Below are 20,000 nucleotides of genomic sequence, written 5' to 3'. Positions count from 1 at the left end.
GGCCTACTTTCCTTCTTTGTTGCTCGCTAGAAACGAGTGAGTAACCATGATGAACAGTAAGTACCTTATTGTACTTTCCTAGTGTGTGTTTTACAATTTCTTGCCGTGAAGAATCGTCCAGTTCTCCAAGATGAATTGGTACTGCAGGCGGTGTGCGATATTGGTCAGAAAGAAGGAGTTTGGAGCTTCGACTGTCTGTCACAGCACTGATGACGCAGCGAACATTGCGCGGGAAAACACTTGGTAACCAGTCCATGTGATTTGGTGCTTCGGCATCCGTCAGCTGAAATGGAAGGTAAAGGTGGGAGACCAAAATAGCCAACACTGCACAGCGCTTATCGGAAACGGGAAATAAGTGCATAGAGATTCTATGAATGGACAAAATCTAGTTTCTTATGCTTAGTGTGACATCGATAAGGACTTTGTCCATTTGTCTACTTTTCACCAACCAAGACTAGACTAAACCTTTCGCATAAATTTAGCCTACGCACGGGCCCTTTTTTGGGTAAAATCTTAGATGTTTGGTTTGACGGATGACACACCGCAAAAACTGAGCTAAGGGAATGAGGGGAGCTTCTGACTGCGTGCGTTTCAAGTGAAAATTGAAGCAAACATCTCCACATGTTATTCCGACAGAGAGCTTGTTTGCAGTCTGGCAAAAAAAGGTTATTCTAGTGAAGAGTGTCAGATAATGGACACATCGTTACCTGGTTGATTGCATCAATGATTACAATGAAAACCTCTTCTCTTTTAGAAATTTCATCCAGTCCTTGTTTGATCTCTTTCTTGAGCATATCCGGGCTCTTTTCCTCATCAGTCAAGTGATCATTTGACTCTTCTGTGGAGTTCAAGCAGATTTTTAAAAAAAGTGACCAATAACTTGAACAAAGATCCAGAGTGTTATCCACGTTGTCTGGTCAGGACAGAGGCTGAAGCAATATTATTGTAAACAAACCTGCTGCAGCAGCTGTAAAACCTTTTAGCCATCGCACAAACTTTGCCATAAGATTACACGGAACCACAGATCCTGGACCAGCACCAATGAAGTGATAGAACAATGGCAATCCAAGCTGCACATGAATCAAGTTGTAAGATGAAATAAAAACTGGTTGCTGGAAATGAAATTATGCAGATAGAAGATAGAAACAGCTGCAAAAGTAGGTGGAAGAGTGTGAGTGAGTGTGTGGACATCCAGAAACAATTTTCGACAAAATTATACAAAGATGATGGTGAATAAAAAACAACAACAACAACAACAAAATAAACAAGGAAAGGGACTGTGCAATGATTAAACAAACTAGGAACAAACAGAAGTAGAAATTTAAGGAGCCCATACGACGTTGCTACTGGATTGTGGAAAACATGATCAAGAAGTACAGATAAAACAAGTGAAACAGTAGTAAGAAAGAGCATATAGTAACTCTTGGGATATTATCCATCTCATTGGCATAACAAACCTTTCTTATCTCTTGTGTGCAATGAGCCATTAATGCAGACTTTCCAGAGCCTGGGGAAGCAAGAACTATCCTGGGAGAAAGGTCTGCTCCTGAACCACATGAATTAAGATCGGCACAGCCATGTTCAACATATTTCATAATTGTGGAAATCTCTGTGCTCCGACCCAAGACAAGTTGACCTCGCAGCTCAATAAAGTGATTATGCATAGAGAGCTCTATTAAAGGGATCAAGTAAAAAAACCACCCTGAAGTAGTATTCAAAGCAAAATGAAAGGGAATATAGCACTGAAGAGGCGAGTTGAGGTTGATAAAGGAATGAAAATTTGTTCAAAAAACCTGTCTCTGGTTTGAATCATACAGTGTCTTTTGGTAGAATCCAAAGATGGACATTTTATTTTGTATTAATTTTAAGTAAAACTCACCTATCTCAGCTGCTGACAGCTGCTTCATTACCACAGGAATGTATCTGTTAATGGCTGATTTGAAAAATTTCACTACATTCTCCCTGAAATTTTCCAAACCTTTAAGTTTTACCTGTAAACACAAATATTAATATTAACCAAGCGCTTGAGCACTTCAATGGGGATGGCTATGTTGTAATTCAATGTTTTTTCTTGGTTTCAAAATTTTCAAAGAAGTTCAATTTTTATTTTTCTTTGTCTAATATACAGTATCATAATCTGGATCACAGGAAATTTCCAAATTGAACTAGTTTGAAAAAGGTTGAACCAAAATATATAAAATTCAACAAATTATAATAGCTATAGTTATTACCTTTGGTATCCCAGATGATTCATCCATCCCATGGTATTGGCAGTGATAGTCAAATACTTGATCTGGGAACCTTTCCCTGATGTTTGTCTTTAATGCCTACAAAATAAACAAGTCCCATAGTGTGAAAAAACAAGAATATTCATACAACCATCTCAATAAGTTTTTAAAGTTTTAAGAATGTGTCTTAAATCACAGATGACCTTCAACTGTCCTTTGTTTAGTGGATGAACATCAACAAAAGCACTCATCATCTCTGGAGGCAAATCTTGCAAAAAATCATCACTTCTAATAAAGAATGCTGCATTTTGACTCTGAGTTCTATAGGCTGCATGAAGAATCTCCATATGAGTGATGGAAGTGGGAAAGATCCACTGATACTCTTCCTGAATCTCTTGGGATATTTCAGATGGACAAGGAATCCAGCCATATCTATAAGAGTAAAGCTGACAATGTAATATCTTAAGCTTTCATTGAAATATATTTCTGTGTGTCTATTTAATAGATACACAGAAATATATTTAAATGAATGTTCTTAATGTTCAGGAACATTCAGAAGTAATCCAACGGCCACTAACACAGTTTTCTACATTTCAAATCTCTCCATCACAGATTGCAACTTGTTTCAATTCACGGCCTCCCCATGATGGTTGCACTGTCACCCTTGCTCCATCTGTATGGAAAGTGTCTTCAACTTTTTATGCATCTGGGACAGTATACAGCAACTTGAAGACTTATTTACCTTTCCCCTAACATATTTAAAAAGAATGGCTGTCCATCTGTCTCTGCTAAACAGCGATCAATTTCATTCAAGCATGTTCTGATGGTTGCTTCAGTTGAGAAATCCTTGGGAACACCCCATCTGAGGTCACATTCAATCAGATGAATGGATCTTCCTTCACACCACTCACGCAGCTCAGGGACAATCTAAATATTAGAGCCACAGCAACATCAAAGTCAAATTCACAGCCTATTTTAATGACAACAACAAATTCAAAATGTTAGAAAGCCATCAAAGGTATTTCACAATGTATCATAGCCTGAAACTGAACACTTAAAATTACAACATTTTTCCAAGAATGATGGGCATTAACATCTTACAAGTAAATTTCACTGCTCTAGATATGTTTTAGAGCAGGGGTAACAACAAGGAATCTGAAGGAATTACTCTGTGTTCAATTCAAGTCTTTCCCTTGATTTGTAGGGTCAAATCTTCAGCGTTCCAGTTTTTCATCCCAGATACACCTCTTAAACAAAATTAATTTTAATTTTAATGAATGACAATCCAACACGTGTACCTTTTTCACTAACACCTCCCTCTCTGCATGATAATCTACGAATGTAGATGACACAAATAGTCGAACAACCTTCCATCCATTTCTTGAATCAAAAGACTTTGAACTTTTACCATAAGAGTTAAAAACACACGAGTCCTCGATATCTTTCCAACATTTTTTAACAACTTCTTGAATTTCCTCATCGGAGGGTGGGGCTTCCATTCCAGCTGTTTTTGCATGACCTGCAGTGTATTGAAATGTATCTGCACGTACATCATGTTCAAGTTGTAAGTCTACTTCAGAAGCACTGCTTTTCCTTAAGACTTGTTCTGTTGTCCACGATTTTTCCATATCGAGATTAAGCATGTGGGAGCTTGATATGTCTACCTGCCGTTTTGACCCAGAAATGTCGCCCCCTCCCAACCCCCGAGTGACCAAATCTTGCTCTAACAATTTTCCTTCCAAAGAAAGGTTTTCCTCGGAGGCAATCGGACTCCCTCCAGTTTCTTGACGTCTTTGTCTCGGTAAATTGTAGGAGTTTTCCCCAACCTGAAGCCCACAAAACGAACTTCCGGATCCCATGAAAAGTTCGGAAGTTTGCAATAGTTGGAATGTCACCTGTCATTACCTGTCATTCGGACCTTTGGTGACCGGGAGGAGCTAGGTTCTATTAATTTTTAGGTATCATTATCTGTCTCATACATAACGTACCAAGTAACTTTCTTGAAGGAAAAAACTTTTCTGCAATTGCAAAATGCCAGTGTTTATAGGTACAACGATGAAGAGATTTCCATGTCCTCGTCGATTCTGGTTTGTTGTCGTGGTCTGATTCTTAATTCAACTATCTTTTTATTGTTTCCGATCTTGTTTTAAACAGTTGCTGTAAAGTGGGGCAAGGAGAAGTTTGAAAATGTCGAGTTGAACAGCGATGAATCACCTGAACTTTTTAAAGCTCAGCTTTTTGCTTTATCAGGAGTTTCTCCCGAGAGGCAAAAGGTCATGTACAAGGGATCCGTTTTAAAGGTCTGTTGATGTTTCTCTTAAAGTTCATTCCTTTAACAATTGATAAAATTAGTTATGGCATTAATTGGGTCAACATTCCAATCGACCGCGTGATATCTGCTGATTTCTTGTCGTAACAAGGTCATAGTTGTAGAGAGTGAGGTCGTACATTTTCACTCCGGGAAATGAATGAAGAAATGTGCTATTTGATGCTGACAAGAGAATGCTTGGGACAAAATCAGATTTGTCCAAAACAGGAGTCAGCTGATGATCTTCAAATTTAACTACATGTATCATGGATGTTCTGCCAATGAGCTGCAGCAGACTTGTGGGAGTCAGGGCATTAAACTAGGTTCATGTGACAGTCCTCTAACACAATGGCAAGAACGCACTTTTGATAATATTCCAGTCATTAGTATTGCATTGCAGTGAACATTGTCGTTGTCACATTAACATTCATTAATAGTAAATGGTCTGGCTCCCCTTAAGTTGCTAAGTGGTCAAATATCTGAATGTGTGGTTCCAGAAAATATCCATATCCCCCCCCCCCCCCCCCCACGGACCACGGAGGGGTTTTTTCCAGTTTGACCCCCCACCCCACCAGATTTTCAGCTCCAGAGGGCTTCACATTACTTCCCCCACCCCCTAGGATTTCCCATACTCCTTGGAAATTCCAAATCTGAAAAAAAGAGAATTAGGGTGTGTTCGATTGACTGTATTCCGGAATTGGAATACATGGAATATAAGTTAGAAATCCTTCGTTTTTATGGAGATTCACATTAAAATTGTCAGATAGATGCTAAAATGCTATTTTAAACATATTTTTGTTATCCTTGCTGCTTCAAAACGCGCCAAACATACAGTTTTAATCATCATTCTACGTATTCTTATTCCGGAATAGGGTCAATCGAACGTGCCCTAAATTTATTTATTTTGATTGACTTAGAGCTGTAATAAAAATTTCATTATCCTAAAGATGACCGTGGAAATTCTAGACGTATTCACAGACACGTTGAAATGTTCAAACTAACAACTGAGCTTATTTAACACTTAAATGTCCTGGCAACTGACCTTTTCTCTGTTCAATTGAAAGAAGTTTTCATTCAAAAATCCAAAAGAAGTACTGAAAGTTGACGCTATTTTAAGTGTATATCGTATACATTTTGTAACCTAGTTGAAGTTTGAATTTATGCACAGTCAAAACAACATATTGAAGTATGTAAGTGTTTATTCAATCGCATTTCAAACCGTCTGGAAATAAAGCTTGTTATGTACTCTTTATGTACCCCCTCCCCTTGGGAAATGTTCCTCTTTTCCTCTTTCAGACCCCCCTACCCCGCAGAATTTCCGTGACCCTCTGTGGGGGGGGGGGGGGGTATGGGTATTTTCTGGAACCACACAGTCAATCATTGGAAGGTTGACAGTTTGACACCTGTTTGGCGTACAAGGACGTTTTTTCCACATCTCTTCAAGATCATCATTTTCAGCAGATTAAATTAATTAATAGGATACTGTGTTTGTCAAAGTTGTAAACAGAAGCTTGAAGCATGAGACTTCAGACTTGAGGGTGAAAGCCATGTATTTGAGGTCACCATGAATTATCATAATCCAACATAGAGCAGCAAATAGAGAGTCAAACATTTTTGTGTTTTCAATATAAATAGGGAATTTAAGAAACGACGACGGCTACGACTAGGACAACGCCACAAAACAATAATATCATTGGTTAAAAGAGCATAAATAATCGTGCTGCACGTGCAGCACGGATTTTAGCAAGTATTTTAGCAGTCCTCTGCTTAATGACAACGTGAAATCACCAAATTTGAAGTTGTGATGACAACGTAAGCATGCAACAGAGAATCTTTCATTCTCTATTTTAACTTTGAAACAGCTCGTACCAATTTGTTTTTAGGATACTTCGCCCACATTGTAGGATGTGAATGAGACTGAATAATCGCGAAAGACTCATGATAGAGCCAAGTTATATTTTGAGGTGACACATTTGTCGACCGTCGCCGTTGTAGATCTTAAATTCCCTAATATCTTGTAATACCATACCTGTTTTACTTAACTCTGACCTTTTAACAAGAAATCAAACTAAAAAAGAGGTCAGAATATGGACTACCTGAAGCTTCTTTTTTTGTTATGTGAGTAGCCTTGTTGTACCACAGATTAGAATGGTCTTAGAACGGATGTTTTCAAAGAACAAGTTCGTCTCTGTCATTTTTATTGAATGCTGCTGTATTTGTCAGCTCTCTAAATTTTTGATTTGTGCTATTTTTTGTAGGATAATGACTGGGGGAACTTTAAGCTTAAAAATGTAGGTACCTAAATACTTGTATACGTAAATCTAATACAGCCCCACAACCTGGGCAATATATAACTTTTGGTAACACCCTCTTTAATTAAGATTACAGATATTCACCGTGACAGACTGGGGCTGGTTGCTTGAAGCCCTGGCTAGCACTAACTGTTGGTCAAGAGGTTTCCATGGTATTTAACAAAGGGTGAGCGCTAACATTTTTCAAGCAACTCAGCCCTGGTAATTAACAAAATAACACTGAGGAATCACAACAGCTTCAAGGATAGCAGAGGGTTGAAGTGATTGAAATACAAGTGAGTCAAACAACAACAACAACAACTTTCTTTATTTGCACTGCACAATTTGCAGAGTTACAATAATTATTAACATATAACAATGATTGACCACTCCCCATAGGGACTTTTCAGGGCCAATGAAACACATTTAACAAAACGATGGAACAGAACAACAACAACTGTTAAGAATCCCAACTGGCCGAAGGCAAACCAGTTGGCTATTTACAAGTGCAGCTAGGAAGTTGACCCAGGGACTACCACGAAAAAATTCAACGAGTAGTCAGAGCGGATCTTGAACCCGGGATCTCCGGATCTCAAGGCAAGCGCCCTAACCACTGGGCCACACTGCCTCCACACTGAAATGGCTGAAAGAAGGGTGGAACCAGGGTTACAGTTGGATTCCCAAATGGGAACTTTGCCACTAGACTACTGACGACTGACTGTTAAAGTAGCAAGTTTTGGCTACAATGTAGATATCCTAATTGTATGTATGGACTAACTGCAAACTACCTAAGCTAAATTTTGTTACCAGTCTGTCATGGTAATTATGCATGCTCTTGAAGTGTGTGTTAAAAAATTTATCTATTACCCAGTCTGCGGGGCTTCAAATTGTGGAATGCGGGACTTTGGGTCATGGGTTTCAAGGTGGGTCGTGGGCATTGAGTGCAGTGGGTGCAGTGGGCCGTGAGGCTGCTGGGCACCTTTTAGCAAAACCCTTCTAAACCCTTCTTAGCAAAACCCTTCTAAAGAGTACAAGAAAATACAAAATCAAAAGTTAAAGTTTAGCGAGAAATTGGACCATTTGAGGAGCTCACGTTGCCACAAGTGCTTATTTTAAACGTGGCTCAGTTTTTAATAAGTTAGTAATAATTGATTCCACGAACAATTTCAAGAAAGCAACGAATCCTAAGTTATGATGTCACCAATGATTTTTCGGCTACTGGAATCATACCACGTGGTTCAGGTGAATCATATTTGATTCCAGTGCCAATTTTCCGAGTGTGGATAAAGTATCATGTGATTGATGTTATGATTCTCCAGCCTTGAAAAGTCGTAAGCAACAATTCCAATGCCCTGGTTCTGTGGATGAATTGACCCCATTGGAGTCCTGAATTTTTCAAGCTTCTCTACGCAATTGCTCAAATTGTGTTTATAACTGAGAGGATCATAGCTTCACTTGATTTCATATCCGCAGTTCAATATTTGATTCCTTTCAAATATCATTTCGTTCATTTGAGGACCTGTAGCTTATTGACTAGATGACCCAAAGGTTATTTAACCCATTGACCCTTGGAAGTCAGATGGTTCAGGAGTAAATGGGTTAAGGTTATGTAATGGTTAAAAAAACAGTCATCATGATTTAATCCAGTTAATTATGTTTAAAACCGTGGCATCCTACAAACTTCGATTGTATTTACAGGGTGTTACATTACTGATGATGGGCTCTGTGGGTGAATTGCCAGAGGCACCTGCTCAGAAAACAGTGTTTGTTGAGGATATGACAGATGCACAACTAGCATCTGCTGTAAGTAGAACAGTGAAACTTCATTTTACATAACCACAGAGTAATCTCAAATGAGTGTAATAAATACAAAGTGGCTATTCATACAGGACCCGTACACCGACCTGTATTTGCTATTCATACGGGAGTCTTCTTAGAAAGATTATTACAGGTTCAATAACTCTCAGAATGTCTTACCTCACCTTTAATTCTTTTATATATGTGTACAGTTCATGTATTAAAGAATGGCATTGATGCCTGTTTAATTTTACGGAATATCTTTGTCGTTCAATGTCACCGGCCATCTGACCTGCCTTGTGTTTCTCGCATTTCAGTCTAGTAAGCTCCCATTTTAAATGGCACTGATAAACAGTATTTAAGTCTAAGCACCCATTTTAAAACAGTTAGCTTTCAATAACTGCTTGGCTGTGTCATTCAAGGTTAGGGTAAGAATCTGTAATAATCATTTTAAGAAGACTCCCATTTGAATAGCAAATGTAGGTCCTAAAGAGTAAGGTACATGTACATTTATGTCCTTAATGTGTGGTTCCAGAAAATATCCATACCCCCCCCACGGAGGGTTTTTTCCAGTTTGACCCCCCACCCCACTGGATTTTCCGTTCCAGAGGGCTTCACGTTACTCCCCCTACCCCCTGGAATTTCCATGATTTTTCCACTTGGTCCCCCATACCCCTTGGAAAAAAGGAGACTGTAATAAGAGCTGTAATAAAAATTTCATTCTCCCAAAAATGACCGTGGAAATTCTAGACGTATTCTCAGACGCTTTGAAATGTTCAAACTAACAACTGAGCTTATTTAACCCTTTAATGTCCTGGCAAGTAGCTGACCTTTTCTCTGTTCAATTAAAAGAAGTAAATTCATTCAAAAATTAAAAAAAAGAACTGAAAGTTGGCGCTATTTTAAGTCTATCGTATGCGTCAAAACAACATATCAAATTACGTTGCACACACAGGAAACTATTTATTGCAGAGTTATTTTTGCTGTCACAGCAAAACTCGGGAAAATACCTCAGTGCTAATCTCCATGATATTTTTTTATGTTGCGGGTGTAATTTTTATCCACAGTACAATTTGTGAACCATACTGTTTACATTATTGTTCGTGTGTGTTGCTGTGAACTGACTTCGCTTATCAGCGGGAATCATAAGCCGTCACGCAACATGTTTTTTTCAACACCTGTTTATTAAATGTCGCTTAAATTTTTGTCTTTCACCAAGAACACTTCAATAAAGTTATACGCTTGTCTCTGTAGTTTGTAAATGACACCACATTTTTTATTCCTTAGGATTTTTCAACTGGTCTCACATTTCATGTGTGAAACATACTTTTCAAGTTCAATCCGGTAACTAAACAACCAAATGAAACCTTCGCTGTCTCTCATCGCCGTCGACGGCTACAAATACAGCAGGACAAAATTATGGCACTGAAATTATCGACTTTGTTAACATTTACAAACTCGTAACTACACGGATAACGATGAAACTATTTCATAACCTGGTTATCGAAGATTCGAAATTCGCGGGAATTTTGTACTGAAAGGGAAGAACATGAGTATAAACAAATGATCTTAATCAACTGACTGCAACAGATGCATTCAAGCTAAAAACAAGCTTTAAAGATCTTTAAAAGTCGGCCATTTTTTTTTTACTTCACGTCGAACTTGCTGCTCAGGGGAGTTTCTCAGTGCTATCTGTGTCTTCTGGCGGCGGAATAATAGTGGAAAATATATGAGAAGGAATCTTACGTTTATTTCAACGGATAGAATTTTCCAGTTTTCTTGGTTACCTTGAAGAATCAATTGGAAAAGTACGTGCGATCGCATTTCAAACCCTCTGGAAAAAAAAGCTTTTTATGTACCCCCCTCCCCTTCGGAAATTTGCCTCTTTAAGACCCCTCTACCCCTCGGAATTTCCGTAACCCTCCGTGGGAGGGGTATGGATATTTTCTGGAACCACACAATATGTGAAAAGTCATGTTCATTTGATTTGTTTAATCAATTTATTTCAACCTGCCTCAGCCTGCCTCAGCCTGCCTCAAACACCAGGACATCTCCAGTTGACAAGTAAAATTGTCTCACTGGTGTTAGACGGAGTAAAATCTCACTCCCAGGGGTCAATGGGTTAAAGACACTCTCCTATACTCGCCAGCATATTGAAGTTAAATAATAACTTTCCTCGGGCATTAAATTACCACTTTTTGGCCTAAAATATTAATGTTCTGTTAAGAAACATTATACCTACATTTGTATTTTACACTATAAACTGGTTGCAGTTAAAATGGCTCCTTCAAATAGAGCACAGAAATGTGAACAAAGAAGTTTGATTTGATTAATCAAAAACCGTTTAGATTTAATGAATCAGCCTGTTTCTTACTGTTTGTAAAGTGGCTGTATTTCTCTAATCTATTAAGCCTGATAATAATTTATTATTATTGCAATGTTAACATATTTTGTTTTTCCGTAGTACGAGATGCCGACTGGTCTCAGTAACCTTGGCAACACTTGCTACATGAATGCAACAGTGCAGTGTCTTCGTAGTGTACCTGAACTAAAGGAGGCCTTGACAAAGTGAGAAGCACAATATTGTGTATTGCTTATGATGTCATTAGCGACGAGTAAGGGTTTGCCTAAAACTCTGAATCCGGAATCTGGAAACAGAATCCGGAATCCAGAATAAGAAATCCAGAAACTGGAATATGAACCTGAACCAAAGTCAGTTAAAATGATCCAGCGTCTTGCAAATTGTTTACTTTTACCTCTCTGAGTAATTTGTCACTTGCTGACTCCTTTTGGGAGGGGATTCATGTAATGACTTCGGAAGAGCATCCAACTATTTGACCTTGCCTCTCCCACACAAGCACTACGAGTCAACCTTTGTGCCTTTTGGTACCCCATGTGGTCAGCGGTTGATGCCTGGACGTAAAATTAATAGTATTCTCAACACTGTAGATGTATTTTGCCGTTTCATGTCTGTTTTTTCCTGTTCACCAATAGTTGTGGCTGCCGTCAAGCATCTATAATACCCAAGGAGGACTACTCACCTCACATTAAATTAATATGTTGCTCTCAACCGACATTGTGATGAAAGAGGGAAGGCAAAAATATTGACGGGGATCATTGAAAGGAAAGGAGCTTGGAAAAATTATACTGAGGGTGGGGTATGAAATGTCTCCTAAAGAGAAAATGCTGTGAAAAGTGTTGTTGGATTATGACTTCGTTCACCTTATTATTATAAAAAATCATACAAACAAGATGCTTTAGCAACTTTATTTATCTTCAAATTTGAGAGTACTTTACTAAGCTAATGCCTCTGCCGTTGAGTTAATTGCTTCCTTAGTAATGTTTGCCTTTACTTGACTTCCACTGTGTTCTGGATTTCTTCTTCCAGATTCCGGATTCGGGGTTTACGTAAACCTGATGAGTAAAACTGTCTGGCAGCCAATGGGTTAAAGTAAAAGGGGTACTAGATACACGGCTGTGAAAACTGAAATATTTTGGTTCTTCTATCTTGTTGTGCCTACAATTTTAAACTGTCAATGATGCAATGAACTTGATGACATTTGACTCCAAAAGAATGTCAACAGACAAAGGAAAAAAATCTTGTTCTCTTGTTCTGTGTAGTGAACTACAGCTGCGGCTGTATGAGCCTCATTTGAATCTTTTACTTAACTATCTGGGTTTGTTTGCAAATATATTTTTCTAAGGTTCTCCAAAAAAAAAGATGTGTTACAAAAATTAACTTGTTTCAAGGTCACACTCTAGTATCATTCCTTCCATCTTGCTTTCCTTTGTTTCCTTTTTGTTGTACATGTAATGACATTTCTTGGTTTTTTGTAGATATACTTCATCTGGAAGTTCAATAGATTCAGCGCATTCAATTACATCAGCTCTTAGAGATCTGTACAAAATAATGGACAAGACATCAAACAGTTTACCCCCGATCATTTTTCTTCAGGTTTGTAAAAATTGCAGTAAGAAATAACCATCATTGCTATTTTTCCTTCCATTTGGGATGTATAAAGTAACCTTGCCAAGGCTGCTGCCTAAGAAAATTGTCCAGGAGCCCTTCAGGCTTCCAACATTAAAAGATAGTAGCCCAAGTCATTTTTCCAAGAGGCCAGAATTAATTAATTCCAGCTGGGATCATATTTACATGAACGTGGGGATGAATCAAGTAAGGCGCCCATTCGGGCTATTTGTTCAGGAATTTGGTCGCCTGCGCTCGCAAATAAGGTGCCCTAGGCGACCGGGCGACCGTTAGGCAGCAACCTTGTTTGCTCTGTTACTGTTTGTTTGATGTCACATGGATAAGATCCCCTTTTTCCTGAGTGGACAGGGCCCCCGGGTTTCTACATGTAGCAGGGATTGAACAATCTCACATCTTGCGAGGTAGAGTTGATGGAGATGATGACTATCTTGTGAGCTTCTACTCAGTAGTGGGTGTGTTCTGTCTGCTCCTGTGTTGCCCTTTCTGACATTTAAGTAAGTTGGTGGATCCATAGAGCAGGACAAATCAGGAGATAACATTCACTGATACAATTCTAGTAAACAACATCGTCGCTCTTTGGAGGTTGGGTGCCCGAAACATCCTGGAGCTTCCACTATTGGCAGCCAGCTCCAAGGTGGAGACTGCACCGATGGCTGGCAAAACCTGACAACCCAGCCATGAGCCCCCACGCCCCCGAAAAGGACAGGCACCCGTCACACTGATAGACAGTGGAAAGCTGAGGGTGGGGAGGGGGGGGGGGAACAAAACCGCTAAACGCTCCACACACAATGCTCCTACTTCCCGCCACACTGATAAATAAGCGATACAGCCCAAAACATGAGGTATTCCACGCATGCGCAAGTATACTAAAACCACTGACCAACTGGCTGCAGTCGCTCCTAGTTGTTTACTTGGTTAAACTTCGTTTAACCTCATTAAACAACATCGTCGCTCTTTGGAGGTTGGGTGCCCGAAACATCCTGGAGCTTCCACTATTGGCAGCCAGCTCCAAGGTGGAGACTGCACCGATGGCTGGCAAAACCTGACAACCCAGCCATGAGCCCCCACGCCCAGCCGGAGGACCTCGAGAGAGGGGCTCATGGCCCCTAAGCAAGAGCCCCGACTCGCCCAATCCGACAGCACCCAACAACCAAAGAGCTGCTCATGACCACGCTAACAGCCTAGACCACTGCAATGTGCTAACCGCAAAATGCCAGAACAACCCAGAAACTACAACCAACCCAAGGGATCCATGCACATGTGGACAACAGCAGACTGCGGAATGGAGAGGGGTGTAATGGGGCGGAAGTAGACTGGGGAAACAACACACACTAGACAACATCGCCAAGAATACAGCACCACGCTAACAACGCTAACAACGCTGAGAATACAACGCCATGCAATGCAACGCTAAACAACGCTGAAAATACAATGCAATGCAACGCAGCGCTAAGACGCAACGCAACCCTAAACAACGTAAGAATACAACGCCACGCAATACAAAAAAAAAATAGAATATAACGGCACGCAATACAAAAAAAAAGGAATATAACGCCACGCAATACAAAAAAAAAAGGAATATAACGCCACGCAATACAACGCTAAAAAAAAAAACAACGCTGGGAATACACCGCAATGCAACGCTAAGACGCAACGCAACGCTAAACAACGCTGAGAATACAACGCCACGCAATACAAAAAAAAAAAATAAAATAAAATATATATATAAAATAAAAATTATATATATCTATAACGCCCCGCAATGCAACGCTAAAAAACAACGGAATGCAACTCTAAGGTGGAACGCAACGCTAAACAACAATGCAAAAAAGTATAACGCTTGCTCCTCGTAAACTAAGTAATTATTAAACTACATAAGTACGTAAAATTGTACAAAACAAGTCCACGCAACATGCTAGCAAATGAAAAGAGCAAATACACGCTAACGCCACGCCGATACATAAAATAAAGCAAACTCCAATGCACGTCACTTAATATACAACGGCCCTTAATAGTAATAGTAGTATCAATAATATGCTTATAGTCGAGTTCAAGGCCCAAAGCAAAACTAGAAACAAACTACAACCAAGAGAGAGAGCCTATGACGCGACCATAACGCTAAAAGCCTGACAGAATACGAGCGAGACGCTAAAATTGACGCTACGCCACCTAACAACTGAGCTAGGTGTAGCTCATAAGTCCAAATGCATGAAATGCCCTGTCCCATATGAAACTGTGCAAAGGATACGCTGTCCAAGGTCGGTTGAAGACAAGCTTCCCGCCAGGTGATTCTTGTACGGGGATCGGAGATGGCCAAAGGTCACGCCGTGATCCCAAGCAAATTCCACGTGGTCGTGAATGGCTTTATGCGATAAGAAGCGGGGCCCTGAATAAGATCTCGATGGGAGAAAACGCTTACTGAAGCTGCGTGAACTGACTTTGCCAAAAATAAAGCGACAAGACTCCAACATGGCGGCTATCCAAACTCGATCGCAAGTTCGCCCGAAGTTGCGTTTCCCCCAGAACAAACCCGTAACTGGACCCAAAAGGAATCCTGACTAACAGGAAAGCAGTTTTGAACACATCTACGGAATGAAAACTGTAGATAGGGAACAAAACCGCTAAACGCTCCACACACAATGCTCCTACTTCCCGCCACACTGATAAATAAGCGATACAGCCCAAAACATGAGGTATTCCACGCATGCGCAAGTATACTAAAACCACTGACCAACTGGCTGCAGACGCTCCTAGTTGTTTACTTGGTTAAACTTCGTTTAACCTCATTAAAAATGATTTTGAGGAATTTATGTTTGTTTTTCTAGATTCTTCACAACGTTTTCCCGCAATTTGCCGAGAAAACAGAACAAGGAATTTATGCACAACAGGTGAAGTTTAATAATTGATTATTAATTGTATAAATATTTATCAATTATTCACTGAGGCTGAGTAGGATATGAAGAATTCTGCAGGGCGAGGAAGGTGTTATTCTGTTGAGCAGAAAAATGGCTGCGAGTAGGTTTAGAAGTTTGAGCGAAGAAAATATTTTGAATGAATAATAAAGCAATTATTGAATTCGGCTTTCGTAGAATATGAAGAATTCTGCAGATCTCAGAGGATGTTATCCACCTCGGCCTCGGGCTTTGGTGGATAACACCCTCCTCGACCTGCAGAATTCTTCATATCCTACTCAGCCTCGTTCAATAATTGCTAATTAATATTATTTATTGAGAACTAGCATTCAGCATATAGCATTCAACATGTAGAGTGTAAATGTACAAGTGTCAAAGAATGTAATCAACATTTTGTTTTACAAGGTTCTAACAATCAAGTTATCTTATTACTTGTTTTGGTATGTAGTATCGCTGAGTATTTTTATGAGTTATGCTGTACAAAATGTATTTTGATGAGCCCTCAAGGGCGAGTCAAAATTGAAATATTTAGTGATACTAAACACCAAAACATCTGATAAGCTATTTATTATCCAACTGTTTCACACTAAATTTTTAGAAAGTGAACTGTAAACAACTGAGAATGTTTGAAAGATTTGTGTGTTACAAGCGTAGGGCAAACGTCAGCATCTGAACTAGTCAAACCAAACCAGTTCTCTACTATACAATTTAGCCAAGTGTAAAACAGCTAAATGTACAATATCATGCAATATTTGTACTCGTTCTGTGTGTTTTCTGGACAATAACTAACACAGTTGGATAGTAAAAGAAAAAGATATAATATTATGTAGTTTCGTGAAAAAAACCTTCTTGAGTAACTCACCTTCATTGTCAAGTCAAGGAATCTAACCAGTGACACGTTGGCAGGAAAAAAGTGAGTTGTCTCACTTACCTTATAAGCCCTGCCTCCCCTGGTCATTGTCTTTCTTAATTTTTTTTCATTAACCATTATCACTATCTTGGGGGTTGGCAGGGGAGGGGCAATAAAAATTTAAAGGCCCATTTCCATCCTTGACACAAGGCAATCATTTGTTATTGTTTTGAAAATAGCATATTCGGATTGGCTAACTGTTTTTGTCGTGCCAATTTCTGAAATTTCGTGATACGCAAAATTCATGTGTAGTGCGCAATGCATTCAGGGTGGAAATAGGCCGTTGAGTTGGTGGCTGGTTTGAGTATAGTAACTGACTCAGACTGTTGTCATTGTTAAAATGAATTTTAATCTTAACTTTGAAAGAATCTGTCTTTAATTTCTTAAGGTTGCTAAGCTCCCTAGAGTATTTGCAAATACCCTCACTACAGGGCACGAGTCACAAAAGGAAACCTTGATAATTTCTCTTAGAGTTTTCCCATGGCAACATCACATCTAATGACAGGCTGACATATTCCTACTTTTGGCTTAAATTCCTCAATATTCATATTTTCCTGCAATGAAATTTTGTATTCTTTGCCACAATATGGAAATGATATTGCCTGACATTTTGAAGTCATAAAAAGTCAAGGTCGTTCAGACAGTTCTCCCAATATGCTGTAATTTGTCATTTCCTTAATATATTGGAATAGCTCTGACAGATTTTAACAAATGTCGGGTAATTGATAGGAACTGAATGTGGTTAGAACTGAGTCAATTTTAACTTTTTTTTCCGAAGGGAATGCAAGAAAAATAGCAGTTAATTTGACAGATTTGGTTACACTGATGTCACAAAAATCAGAAAAACATGCACGATTCAGACTTTACATGCCATACTAGTGTTCAGCTTGCGTGCGGCCCAAAAATTCTAGGGAGCTTCCTTAAATGTAGGAGGAAAAGTAGCCAACTTCTCTGAGTGAAGTAGCAGATGCTGTCAATTCTTATTGAAACCACTTCATCTTTGTTACGTGTTTGCAGGATGCTAATGAATGCTGGACACAAATCGTTCGTATGCTGCAACAAAAATTGCCAGGCATAAAATCCACAGAGAAAGAAGAGCAAATGGAAGGTGTTGCTACTGCTGCGGCTTCGTCCCCAGCCATCAAAGGATTCATGGATCAATATTTTGGTTAGTGAAACGTTTGCTCTGTTGCCATGGCAAAGAAAGGTTTCTTGATTAATGGAACTTACTTCTTGAAAGAAACTGCACTAAGGTCATGTTTCATTTCTTTTGTCTCATGCTTTTAATATTTTGATGTTCTAAATGCAGCATTTTCTTTCTTGATGTTAATCAGTTTCTTCCACTTTTTTTGTAGGAATCGAATCAGAGTCTGTGTATCCTTAAATACCTCAGTTTGTAGTAAATTTCTGTTCTGCTATCGCTCTCAACAAGAAAATACAATATCATACATTGTAGGTTAAGGACTTGTTTTCATGGGATTACTGTAGGTAAAACAGAAACAGGATCAGCTTTTCAGAGGTGGATTTTCAAAAGACCCAAAAAGCTACAGCTACAAGATCATATGCTATGAATAATTTTTGTTTTGCATTTTTGACCTTGACATGTTTTTAGTCTCAAATGTGCTGAAGCACCTGATGAACCAGAGACAAAGTCCAAGGAAACACTCTTTCAACTGAGCTGTTTTATTTCACAAGGTGACAAGGAGACATAGTTATTCACTGTCATTAATGCCCTTGAACAATCTCAAATTTGTTTGGTTAGACAAGAGAACTCTGTATCAATTCAAATTAGATTACTTTGTTGGCTTTAGCATCCCCTGAACATGTATGTACAGTAACATGTTTCAATGTCCATGTTTCTTCTTCCCATGTGATGGGATGCCTATGGCATTTCTTTTACGACTTGTTATGTTATTATGTCATGAAGAAAACTTAGTGTTACAGTCCCAACCAAAATAAACAACTTTGATTAAAATTAAAATCGAAACTAGTCATCCTCATTCCTTTCAGATGTGAAATACATGCACACTGGTTTAAGAAGTGTAAGTATATTTCACCTTGATATTGTGGTTTCCAAAGTCCTTCTATCAACCTCAAGAAATTTAGTCCCCCTTTTTGTGTTATCGTTTTATTGACTTAACAATTGTTAACTTCTTTTGTGCTTTACTTTAGCGCTTAGAGGAGAACATAGAAAAGCGTTCAGTAACTCTTGGAAGGGATGCTGTTTACACAAAGACTGTAAGTTTCATTTGTGAAAGTTCAAACAGATGTATGTGGCAAGAATTCTCATTATGGCTTTCAACTGATACCCCATAAAGAGATGTCGTGGACAAAAGGTGTAAGAAACGATAGAAAAACCTACTAATAGCCGCCAATGGACTAGTGTCAGCAGTGAGAGTTACTGATGTCCTAAGGGGCGTTCGTATTGAAGGAGCACCAGTGTTACACAATTTAAATAGGTAATACCCATATAATCTAAATTCAGATCAGTGGGTGCAAGCCATCTCAGATGATCATCCGAGTCATGCAACCATGCATGCACCGTATTTAGGTCGAAGCACCCATTTTGAATAGTGCTGATAAAAGTCTAAACGCCCATTCTAAGTAAGCACCCATCTTAAATCGATTAGCTTTCAATATTGGTGATGGGTCTCTATTTAAATATTATAAAAATTCGCCTTCATTCAGCAGCGTGCTTCGATGGTGTGGTGGTTATCGATGATTCCTTACGCGTGGCTAACGGACTAGGTTCAACCTTCTTGTCATCCATGTCCGTCCATCATCTTAAACAAAAAATTTCCTTTTTTTCCCCTTTTTTTTTTCCTGACGAGAAAATTTCTAAGTATAGGGTAAACTTTATGTAATTGAAGTGAAAGAGGAAACGCATATTTAATGAGTTGCTTGGATGACTCGGATGATCATCTGAGATGGCTTGCACCCACTGATCTCAATTTAGATTATATGGGTATTACCCATTTAGATTGTGTAACACGGGTGGAAGGAGGTATGTGTATTCTAAGGAAATTTACATTTGGCACCGTATGAAAACAGGCGCAAAACGTAGACCTTTGTTGGCAAGTAACACTCGGTGTGACTTGGACAGCCTATTTGTCTGTCGTTTAGTGGTTTTATAATTCACATGTTACATTTTAGTTTCGGGTCAGTCAAATCGAAGTAGAGGCAGACAGTGTTTTCTCGTAAACATGTGGGGCTCTTTAGTATAAATCGATCTTTTTAGCTTGTAAGTTTTCTTTTCCCATTTCGGGCCACGTAACAGTTTCTCTCAAATGTCGTCTCATGCACGTGCATATATATGCGCGCCGCATAACTTATATAAAAACAAAAGCAAAAATTCCCTTAAGAACATCATGTGGTCTCAAATAAGAAAACAAAATGTACACGGTAAAAAGTCTGATCTTTGCCTTTTTCAGAGTTGTATAATTTGCCTCTGCAGCATTCTCTTTTTCCTTTGCCTTGTTTGTCACTTAATGTGTAGGCCATTATTTTGCTCTGCTTTTTAGTCCAAGTTGAGCCGTCTCCCTGGATACCTGACGGTCCAGTTTGTC

At 39.0% G+C, this 20,000-nt stretch overlaps 2 protein-coding genes across 2 annotated transcripts in view; one reads left to right on the top strand and one right to left on the bottom strand.

The window, feature by feature from the left end:
• The window catches only part of LOC137976283 (telomerase protein component 1-like), a 7,373-nt gene extending 3,246 nt beyond the window's left edge, over positions 1-4,127 (bottom strand). The window contains exons 1-9 of the mRNA XM_068823582.1: positions 3,527-4,127; positions 2,971-3,155; positions 2,432-2,660; positions 2,232-2,327; positions 1,880-1,991; positions 1,458-1,672; positions 956-1,070; positions 708-838; positions 65-283 (exon numbers count right to left, since the gene is read on the bottom strand). Of these exons, the coding sequence (XP_068679683.1) occupies positions 65-283; positions 708-838; positions 956-1,070; positions 1,458-1,672; positions 1,880-1,991; positions 2,232-2,327; positions 2,432-2,660; positions 2,971-3,155; positions 3,527-4,087 (1,863 nt within the window). The 5' untranslated portion in view covers positions 4,088-4,127. The remainder of the gene's footprint in view (positions 1-64; positions 284-707; positions 839-955; positions 1,071-1,457; positions 1,673-1,879; positions 1,992-2,231; positions 2,328-2,431; positions 2,661-2,970; positions 3,156-3,526) is intronic.
• Positions 4,128-4,203: 76 nt separating this feature from the next.
• The window catches only part of LOC137977454 (ubiquitin carboxyl-terminal hydrolase 14-like), a 21,300-nt gene continuing 5,503 nt past the window's right edge, over positions 4,204-20,000 (top strand). The window contains exons 1-13 of the mRNA XM_068824677.1: positions 4,204-4,275; positions 4,383-4,528; positions 6,795-6,827; positions 8,526-8,630; positions 11,089-11,192; positions 12,462-12,579; positions 15,438-15,500; positions 17,452-17,602; positions 17,790-17,808; positions 18,047-18,129; positions 18,445-18,476; positions 18,607-18,672; positions 19,956-20,000. The exon at positions 19,956-20,000 is cut by the window's right edge and continues 48 nt beyond it. Of these exons, the coding sequence (XP_068680778.1) occupies positions 4,260-4,275; positions 4,383-4,528; positions 6,795-6,827; positions 8,526-8,630; positions 11,089-11,192; positions 12,462-12,579; positions 15,438-15,500; positions 17,452-17,602; positions 17,790-17,808; positions 18,047-18,129; positions 18,445-18,476; positions 18,607-18,672; positions 19,956-20,000 (981 nt within the window). The 5' untranslated portion in view covers positions 4,204-4,259. The remainder of the gene's footprint in view (positions 4,276-4,382; positions 4,529-6,794; positions 6,828-8,525; positions 8,631-11,088; positions 11,193-12,461; positions 12,580-15,437; positions 15,501-17,451; positions 17,603-17,789; positions 17,809-18,046; positions 18,130-18,444; positions 18,477-18,606; positions 18,673-19,955) is intronic.

The sequence above is a fragment of the Montipora foliosa genome, chromosome 11 (assembly GCF_036669935.1).
Source record: "Montipora foliosa isolate CH-2021 chromosome 11, ASM3666993v2, whole genome shotgun sequence".
In the NCBI taxonomy this organism is placed as follows: domain Eukaryota; kingdom Metazoa; phylum Cnidaria; class Anthozoa; order Scleractinia; family Acroporidae; genus Montipora; species Montipora foliosa.
This window is presented reverse-complemented; position numbering and strand designations above follow the sequence as displayed.